Source organism: Lactuca sativa, chromosome 8 (genome assembly GCF_002870075.4).
Source record: "Lactuca sativa cultivar Salinas chromosome 8, Lsat_Salinas_v11, whole genome shotgun sequence".
NCBI classification, from domain to species: Eukaryota; Viridiplantae; Streptophyta; class Magnoliopsida; order Asterales; family Asteraceae; genus Lactuca; species Lactuca sativa.
This window is the reverse complement of record NC_056630.2, coordinates 250,827,017-250,837,709: the sequence shown is the minus strand read 5'-3', so window position 1 is coordinate 250,837,709 and position 10,693 is coordinate 250,827,017. Positions and strand designations below refer to the sequence as shown.

Here is a 10,693-nt window from a genome sequence, read left to right as displayed (position 1 = left end):
AGACTTATGTGGTTGAATTGCATGCTTTGTGCAGAAGAAATGAAAGATATCCATGTTGGTACAAGAAAGCTTGGAATTAGCATTCAAATGTGTTCGCATAAATGAAGGAAACACCGAAGTATTGGTCTCAAATGATCAAATATGAACCATTACCGGATCCACATTTTTAAGGTAATTGAGTTATAGAGAACCCATAAGGATTTGTCACTTTAGAGATCGTTTTTAATCCTCTCTCCTCGAAATTAGGTTTAAATGAACATACTATGCAAAGGATTTTAAGAAAACTGGTGTTCCCAAGTTATGGATTGTTTTGTTGCACATAATCATGAAGTGGCTATCGAGTAAACATCAAGGATTTGATTCCATGAGCAAGGAATAGTTGAACCTCATTTACAACATATTTTTGGATCTGCTATGCCTGTTAATCATCTGAACATCACGTGGAATGACTTTCTACAAGTTCACCGATAGATGTAAAGACAATGACATCCTTTCACCATGATTATGTGCTCTTACACTGCGACAGCGGTAGATCTCGACGTTCCTATCAACACATCCGATGTTGAGGTATTTATTTCTTTTATTAATTTTGAAGAGAATTTTCCAAATGAAAGTGATTTTGGGGAGCTACATAGCATACAAGAATGGTGGAAAAGAGTTTACATGTTGGGATCATTAAAAAAATGCATATAACATAACCTGTTAGGGTTGATGTTGTTTGTTGGTTTAGGCACCAATACACATATGGTCGGACTAAGTAAGGGTGAAGTTGAGAAGGATATCCGTGACCCTGGATTCATCAATAAATCAACAAACGACCTGTAAAAATCAAACATAAACAATTAGACAAAAATCAATAGGTTAGCTATAGGCGAAAGAACAAAATTATGTTAAAGTTGAATTAGGACGCCTAAAAAATCCAATACAACTTGGTTACTGAGACAAGCTTACTTCCTACAATCCCTTTAATAACAGAAGGATGAGAAAACTAGTTGCAACGATAACGTCAGATGAGACGGAGTACCTACGTGCAAAGTACATGCGAATATGAATGGAGAAAGAGATAGACAACGAAGAAACCGATGAACTCATTACTCAGGGGTTATCCGATGGATTGTTGGTGGTTCCGTGTAACGATACGTCGCGCCAAGCATTGTTCATAAATAGCATGGGTATTAATATACTTATATAATTTCGTTACAATAATCAAAATAAATATAATCTAATTGGAAAGAATAAATTAAATCACTCAATAAACATTTTATTAGCGAAAAATAAAATAAATATTGAATCCATCCCCCGCCTCTCTCTCTCTCTCTTTCTCTCTCTGATATTTCCTCATCGTTTGAATCTCTACGTTTTCTCTCTCATCATTGTCACGAGACGTTCATCACGCGCACACAAATCGTTGTGCAGTTTGATTCTCTCTCCGTTACTGGTGGATTGAAATCTCATTTTTAGGAATAAATGAAACTCTTCTTGGTTGGATATAGAGATTCAATTTGTTATCAGCCGTGAAGTACTCGGATCCAAGTGGTGGTTAGTTCACTTGTGTCGGCATCTGGCTTCAATTTAGGATTCGGGAGGGTTTAGGTGAGTCTTGAGTATTTCTTGAAGTTTATCTATGAGATTTGTCGCTGCTAGATTTCTGCAAATTGAATTCAAGTTGAATGATCAAATTTGCATTTCGAGGGTTACATTTAATCTGTAATTTTATGTTATGATGTCCATAGTTGGCGGTGAAATTTCTGATTAGTAATCTGGGTATTGAATGATCTAATTGTGTTATGAATTCTCTATTTTTGATGATTTTAATGTGCTTGGAGTTTGTAAGAAATGCTCGTGCCTTGTGAAGATTTCATCATATTTAATGGTTAAAAATAAAATGTCCAATTATGGAATGTGGCTAGCCCTGTAATCGTCTTGTGCAATGGCGATGATGCTATAATAGATAGCAGAATCTGTAGTGATTATCTGGCAAGAAACCCCTTAGTGCCCTGGGCTGATGTTCTATCTGTTTTGGAGTCACTAGTTTCAACTAGAGCTCCAGTCTGCTACGCCCTTTTTCATTTTAGATGTCTACTTTTTTTGTTGATAAGATGGTGAAGAGAATGTGATATCTAAGGTAATAGAATGGGTAACTTCATCTACCCATGTGTTGTATTTTTATGACTTAAAAGTCATGGTGCTTTATGTTGATTACATACAAGGGTGTACTTCTGAGTGAGGATTTGAAGCCGGAATTTGTAAAATGCAAGAAGAAAGTTCATCATCTCTCACTCTTTTCTATGTTTCTTTCCTTACAACCCATGCTCTGCAATATTGTGTAGAACAGCTGTTTTTTCTGCAGACTGTATCTTGTTTCTGTCAATTGTGAATATTCTTTTGCATCTTAGTATTTTACCATGTTTGCTCCAGATCTATTAAGAAACTATCTTACTTAAAGCAGCAAAGTATTAGTTATTATTGCAAATTGTTCACTGTACTTTCTTCATCATACTACTTTCAGCAGCTGTTGATTGGATTCCATATTTCCATAATACAGTTATTTTTGTTACCAACTTTGATCATTCAACTTAGTGAAATCGATGCAAGGTTAACCCCATTATTGTCTATTGCAGGTCATATGGTGTTAAACTATGGGGCTTAAATGAAGAAATTGTTCTAGTAAACGGGGTTATATTCAAACATGGTGCAAAAAAGGTCTTTTAGGGGATAAACAGGGATGTGTTGTTAATTTGCTTCATCTATTGATGAACATGGAAGAGGCACGTGATGAATTAGGGACCTCAGAGCAAGGGGCTTCTAGTAATGCATGGTGGTCTTCAGAGCTAATTGATAAATTTGAATCTGCTTCATTGGACTCGAAAAAAGAAACTCTAACTCATAGAAGATCTATGAGCAGCAGTACATATGATAGGTTTCTATCTCAATCTCAGTCAGCATCACAAATTCTTTGGCGTACTGGAGTACTTTCTGAACCTATTCCAAATGGTTTCTACTCAATCATTCATGTAAGTACTTACACTTTGTTCATTCATGTAGATGTTTAATTTGGTTAACATGCTCTAGTAGTTGAAGGTTACAGCTTCATAAGTTTCTTGGATCTGTTACCTTAAAGCTGAAGGCCTGAAGCATGTATGCTATGCTCATTATAAAGGAGTCGAGATCATATCTAAAAAAAGCACATGGAAATGAGGCATTTTGCATAACAAACTTTAGTGTTCTTTTTTCACATCTGTTTAGACATTTCTTCTCACTATGTACATCTTTTGTTTCATAACCAGTTGCCAATCCATTCTTTATAGTTCCAGAAAGTTAATATGAGAACCCTTTGAATATGATTATATGAGATAATCAGATAACATTTAACTTGATTTCTAATGCTCATATTGGCTAACTTTGTAGACACTGAAAATGACAAAGAACTCCTCTGTATTGGATCTTTGATAAGTTTTTCTCTAAAGCTTAAGTGGTGTGCTTGGTTTCCTAATTATGAAGCTGGAAAATGTGTAGCCCCATTTGAGGGATTTAGTGTGAATCATCTTAAAAATATCAATACCACAGTTGTAGTTTCCATTAAAGAAAGCATCCATTCTTGCTCTCTTTATCTCTTATAGCTCACAGAGCTCAAACATAAGTCACACTTTTCTTCATTTGCCTTATGAATAGCTGTAACATGGTAGCTTTGCTGCAAATTTGCCCCTTTTGGTGAACAAGTGAAATTACTTTACAGCAGATATGCTTAAAGTGTTAGAGTCATCTTTCTAGATGATGTTGTATTGCATTAATTGATTTATAATATGTACAGGATAAGAGGCTCAAGGATCTTTTTGATGATATTCCTACCTTGGAGGAGCTCCATGATTTAGAACTTGAGGGTGTGAAAGCTGATATCATACTTGTTGATTCCCAAAAAGACAAGAAGCTTTCCATGCTAAAGCAACTAATTTCCACACTAGTGAAAGGTCTGAACTCAAATCCTGCAGCCATTATCAAAAAGATTGCTGGACTGGTGAGTTATGGAATTCGCTTTATCTTCCACCTTCTATTGATTAAATTCTTTTCACTTTTCTGTTTGTTGATTGAATTGTTTTGTATGAAAGTTATTGTAATATCTTTAATGCCTACGATATTGTATCACCTCTACACTTATAAGGGAAACACTAAGGGCTTGTAGGTTGTATTTTATCAAAGATTATGAAACTAATTAATATGCTTCAGTATTCAAGACCATATTTTTGCATATAGATTAAATACAACTATACAAGAAATAGCAACAAGGTTGTAAATTGTAATAGGAAGATTTGAAACCAACAAATAAATGATTTTCATTATTTTGTGTACAGGTGTCAGATTTCTATAAGAGACCACAGTTTGACAGCCCACTTAAAGCTACACTTGAGGATACTTCTAATGTCCCTGGCAGTCGTGGGGTCCACTTGCTGGGGCATATAAAAAATGGTTCATGTCGTCCTCGAGCAATACTCTTTAAAGTTCTTGCTGATACTGTAGGTTTTGAAAGTAGATTGGTAGTGGTAAGTACTAAAATTTGCGACACATCTATACCCCTCACAGACTAAATTACAAAAACGTCCCTGTAGTTTATCTTTATCTTTCTTTTGGATATGGTCTGATAACGTTATATTTTCAACTTTGTCATTGAGTTTTACAACATTGACAACCTGGAGTTAGTGTGTGTCATGTGCGTTGCACACAAGGGTAAATAAGTCTTTTTCCTTCTTTTTTTTTTTTTTTTTTTTTTTTTTTTTTTTGTCTCTTTTGCAACTCTTAAGTGGTCAATCTTTGTAGTTATTTATCATTTTTAAACTTTCTGCTGACCAATCAAGAGGTGTTAAACAGAGAGAATAGGAAAAAGACATATTTACCCTCATGTGCAACACAATTGACAGAGTCACGTGATGAAACTATGTTTCCTGGACAAAAAAGTTAAAAACTCAAACTATTGGACCATATTGAAAAAACGCATAAACCACAGGGACGATACTTGTAATTTAGTCTTGTATTATATCATCTAGTTTGATTTTCCAGACATTTAACTTTATGTTTGATTTATAGGGAATACCTAATGAAGGAGTTGGTGAATGTGTAGATTCATATAAGCATATGTCTGTAGTAGTTGTTCTGAATTCTGTAGAACTACTTGTTGATCTAATGCGATTTCCTGGTCAACTCATACCCCGGTCAACCAAGGCAATATTCATGTCCCATATTTCTGCAGCTGGAGAAAGTGATTCTGCAGAAAATGACTCATGTGATTCACCACTAGAACCAAACAGCCCTTTATATGGCTTTTCAGAGAGGATAGACAACGAGAGGTTATGTCCTTTTATTCCCATACATATTCTATTTTTCTGAAATGAAGTACCAGTATTTATTTATTTATTTAGTTATTACTGCAGTTCTGAGAAAGATGACAATCTTCATTACCAGAGGAGATTGGATTTATCTTTGAATGTTCCTGGACCTTCATTGAGGAATAAAATGATGCGTTCTGCATCCTCCATTGATGGGAAATGGAGGTACGCTTTGACTTTGTCCTAATGTTAATAAGTTTTCTTTGAATGTGGATTCTATTTTTGTTTGTTTCATTAAACAGCAAATGAAATTTATTAATTACTTATAAAACTATTCTAGCTTTGTAATTAATAGCTCATACATTTTTTTCCCATACATCAGTATATCCCATAGTGAACCAGATATTGCTGCTTCATTTTGGCGAAGGAGCCGGAGGAAGGTGATAAATGAACCAAGGACTGCAAGTTCAAGGTGATCCTCATGTCTCATGCTATGTGGTTTTATAATTATTCATGTGATTATAGACAACCTTTTGAAAAAAGATAGCATTCTCAACAAAATAGAGTATAACCTTGTCAATATTTTTCAGAACTGTTATATTTAGTGTATCACACATAGGTGCGACATGGTCTTATAAGTGGCTGTATATGTTGGAGTTCCCCGGGCTCTTTTGGAGAGACAATCTTGGGCTCCATATATATTTACACTGTACAACATTGTACTTTGAAAAGTCTACCCAATTATAGCAATGTCATGCATACACAAAGCAATTTTCATTGCTATAAATGGGCAGAATTTTCCAAATACAGTCTCCTAAGTCCTAATAAGTAAATTTTTTAAAAGTGCAATGCTATATGTGAGTACAATTTTCAAAGTACACTGTCTTACTAAGAAAAAAATGGAAGCATGATGCTGTAGTAAACAAATAAATTGAAGTATGGTACTATTTCTTGCATTTAGCCCTTTATTTATTGATTAAACAAAAGACAAAGACTATATGATACATATGGTTAAGAGGTCTAAAACATATGTCAACCTCAGAGTCTATATATAGTCTTTCTGTAAAAAACAAAAATAGTGGTATGATAAATGATTTTCATGCCTCAGTAATATCATGTTTCCCTTCATATTAACTTGTTTATTAATGTCTATGCTTCCATAATAATTTGATACTCTATTACGTGACTGATTTTTATATCTGTATTGGATATTGCAGTCCAGAGCATCCTTCCTTGAGAGCACGTGGCCGATCCATGCTTGGTGGTGATAGAAGATCATTCAGAGAGTATCCTGATGATGTTGGTCCATCAAGGTTCATTCATACAATACAACTTATATTTCTGCCTTCTGCATTTTATAAACTTATGAGACATGCACATCTTTATATGTTTTTATGTTTGCTAATATCAAAAAATCTTTGACTACCAAGTATTACCTTTATAGCATGTTGAGACTTAAAAAGACTATTGCCCTTGAGTTTTAGTAAGTATATTTCTAGAAATTTCCAAGTCTGCATTTGTTACACGGGACTGGGCTGGACTTGACAAACTTTTTACGGTTCTTTGATAATGAGGATGAGGGCATTTACGTCTTTTGCACAAAAACTTGTAATATAGCCTGAAACAAATCAAAATATGCCATCAAAAAACACTTGATAATATACAATAAAAACCTTCAAGCATTTGTTCATTGTTCTGTAAGTTTACAGTATCTTTGTTATAGCAGTTGTATATCTAATTATGTATGCAACATACTTTGTTTTCATGAAGTGACACTTATAAAATTTCACTCTAGAGTATCATACATCAATAAACAAAACTATTCACAGTGTATTTTAAATCTGTGTACCTACAGATCAGAAGGCACATCAACGTCTGAACATCGTAGAAACCGAAGAAGAAGCATTAGTATTACTCCAGAAATTGGCGATGACATCGTAAGGTTGATATTTTCTAATTTTTAACTTTTATGTTTTAGTTACTTCATTTATCAACGTTTCCTTGATAAGTTGAAGTATTCAATGAGATCTTTATCAAGTATATTAGTACAGAAAACACTTAGAAAGGTTAATTTTTGCATAACCCTATTACAGCATTCTACTAGCTCTGTGATTTTGTTTATGAATTGTGATAGTTTTCTTTTGCATAACGATTGAAGATACATAAAAAGCATAACATTTTTTTTTTCTTGAAGGCAACATAACATGGTGTTCTTTTCTTTTTTACTTGTATTAACATTCAGGGCTGTACGTGCAATGAATGAAACATTAAAACAGAATCGACTAATGAGAGAACAGGTGGACACTCGGTTGCAGAATCCAGAACTTAAGAAAGATGTAAGTGTTAGTGTTTGTAAGATGTGAAAAAGGGTTGATGAGTCTGTAATGTTTGTTGTTAATAAATGTGTTGTGATGGGTTTAGGAGACTGATGAGAATGATGGAAGATCTTTATATAGTCTTGAAAGGGAGAGGGAGGGTGAGGCTTCTCAAAAGGCAATGTCATTACCAACATCTCCTCATGAATTCAGGCATCCAGCTTCCGGAAGACCTGCTATTCCAGATGGTGATGAAACAGTCTCAACATGGAACAAAATTCTGGATTCACCCATGTTCCAAAATAAGCCTCTTCTGCCTTATCAAGAATGGAACATTGATTTCTCAGAACTTACTGTTGGCACCAGAGTTGGAATTGGTATGTACTATCTATGTACCCTTTTTTTATGTATCATTATTCCCAAAATATCCCTCTATCTCAATAACTTGACTTTACTCTATGCCACTGAATCAGCTATATATGAGTAAGGTAGCATTTGGTATGTAGTAATTAGCATAGGGATGGAATAGAGTATAACAATGAAAGAGAATTTTTTTTTTGTCATTCCTCAAGAAATGTGATTCCTTCCATTTGTAGATTTTCATTCCTTGGGTGATGATTTTTTTTTTCATTCATTCATGGAATAGAATGGAAAGTACAATTTAGCCTACTTTCTTTGTTAATCTTTAGTAACACATGCTTCAAAACAATTTAAAACTTTAATGACTTATTTTTAAAATATAGCTACAAAATGTCTAGTTTCTATAATGATCTTATTTGGGATTTTCTTGTTCCTTTGTTTTGGTTGCTTATTTGTTGTACAATATTTATGGTATTCTAGTTTATGTACAAGCATATATATGGAAACCTGCAAAACTATTATCAAGTGATAAATAAGAATGTTATTGTAATTTCTGTTCTTGATCTCTGTTATCCAGGATTCTTTGGGGAAGTTTTTCGTGGCATTTGGAATGGAACAGAAGTAGCAATAAAAGTTTTTCTTGAACAGGATCTTACAGCTGAGAACATGGAAGATTTCTGCAATGAGATTTCCATCCTCAGGTACCTTACCTATCTGTTTGATGTTTCTACATGTGTCAATGGGACACAATCTGCAGTTTTTGTCCCACTCTCACCCTATAATAATATGGAACAGGGTGGGACAATTTCTCTCGTTCTCTTGTCTGTGCAAAAGACGAGAATGCCCTCCTCCCCATCTATGTAATAGCCCTACAGAGGTTAACAGTTAAAGATTTATTTATTTATATGCTTCTAACTCCTTCATTTCCTTCCTTTTGTTTTTTAACAGTCGCCTTCGACATCCAAATGGTATGTCTTTGTCTCCTTTTGCATCCTTTTTTTTTTTTTTTTTTCCGAAATATTGTTGCATTCTGACTCTAAACTACTAGAAAAGCCTAAATGAAGAAGGTACCATACAACTGGTTTTGTTTAATATGTGAAGTAACAAGCGTGTATGTAGAGTTTGTTTAAACACCAAGTTGACATTTTTTTTTTCTTCAAGCAATTAAAGTTATTGGAGTAAAAAAATGGTTTGTGTTTTGATTTGGTCAGTTATATTGTTTCTTGGTGCGTGCACAAGGCCTCCACGCTTATCAATGGTGACGGAATATATGGAGATGGGATCCTTGTATTACTTGATCCATTTAAGTGGTCAAAAGAAGAAACTCAGCTGGCGAAGAAGACTTAAAATGCTTCGTGATATATGCAGGTTAGTGTAATGGAATCCACAATAAACATAATTTTTTTTGATCTTTGTAAATAAAATATTGATTAGTTTTAATTTACATAATGTGGAGTTGATGTTATTGTGATTGGTGTTTTGCATGTGATAAGAGGGTTGATGTGCATTCACCGAATGAAAATAGCTCACCGCGACATAAAAAGTGCAAATTGTCTTGTGAACAAGCATTGGACAGTAAAGATATGTGATTTTGGGCTTTCAAGAATGATGACAGAATCACCCGTCAAAGATTCCACGTCAGCAGGCACCCCTGAATGGATGGCTCCAGAACTAATCCGAAATGAACCTTTCACTGAAAAATGTGACATTTTTAGCCTCGGTGTCATCATGTGGGAGTTATGCACTCTCAATAGGCCATGGGAAGGTTTGCCACCTGAGAGGGTAAGCCCAAGCCCCTCCCTCATTATTACTTTTTTCTCATGTTGTGCAAAAGACGTGAATGCCCTCCTCTTCTCTTCTTTTGATGTTTTTTAGGTTGTGTATTCTGTTGCCAATGAAGGCTCACGGCTGGAGATCCCTGAAGGTCCACTTGGCAAGCTCATTGCTGGTATCTTTCTCTTCTTTTATTTCTTCTTATATCTTCCGACTTTAACATTGATCATCTAAAAACACAGAAAACCACTTGTACTTTCACCATTTTATCAATTTAGCCAACAAATTAAAATATATATATATATATATATATATATATATATATATATATATATATATATATATTAATTTGCCGATTTTCTTCTAAGTTGTTTTTATAAATTGTATAACCAGGGAAAATGCTTTAATAAAAAACAGTGTATAATGATTTAAACACTACAGAAAATGGTTTAAGTGTTTGAGTCAATAAAATGATACTTATGTAATTTACACCATTTTCATAAAATGAGTAGAAAGCACAGGGAAGCTTATTTTAGTTGATTTTTGCAGATTGCTGGGCAGAACCAGCTGAGCGACCAAGCTGCGAGGACATTTTGGTTCGTTTGCTAGACTGCGAATATGCCCTCTGTTGAGAGAACCATCACATCATATCATTTCATATCATATATCAAACTTAAACAACAAAGACATACTACTAGTAGAGAGGTTTACAAAATATTATCGGCTCCACTACTTTTGACTTCTGTATAAATCCAGTTATTTGGAACAATACTATTCCTGCCTTTCCTTTCTCAATCATATACAACTCTCTTTCAAGACTCACTTGACTTGCTAACATCTGTTCTGTTATTCTCTCAAATTTTACTTATACTTTACAAACCTTTTCAACATATATTTTGGAACTAATGATTTGACATTTTAACGCAA

At 34.2% G+C, this 10,693-nt stretch overlaps 1 protein-coding gene across 2 annotated transcripts; it reads left to right on the top strand.

The window, feature by feature from the left end:
• The first annotated feature begins 1,287 nt into the window (after positions 1–1,287).
• Positions 1,288–10,588, top strand: LOC111889313 (serine/threonine-protein kinase EDR1). 2 transcript variants are annotated; one of them, XM_023885449.3, is made up of 17 exons: positions 1,288–1,593; positions 2,622–3,014; positions 3,812–4,015; positions 4,350–4,538; positions 5,080–5,339; positions 5,424–5,543; positions 5,701–5,790; positions 6,536–6,631; positions 7,174–7,260; positions 7,561–7,654; positions 7,740–8,010; positions 8,571–8,694; positions 8,942–8,961; positions 9,205–9,361; positions 9,487–9,775; positions 9,869–9,941; positions 10,316–10,588. In XM_023885449.3, exons 2-17 carry the CDS (start codon positions 2,754–2,756, stop codon positions 10,396–10,398), a joined length of 2,418 nt encoding a protein of 805 aa, XP_023741217.1. In that variant the 5' UTR covers positions 1,288–1,593; positions 2,622–2,753; the 3' UTR covers positions 10,399–10,588. The 2 variants fall into 2 exon arrangements, with proteins under 2 accessions (XP_023741217.1, XP_023741216.1); XM_023885448.2 differs by having other exon boundaries at positions 5,412–5,543.
• The last annotated feature ends 105 nt before the right edge of the window (positions 10,589–10,693 follow it).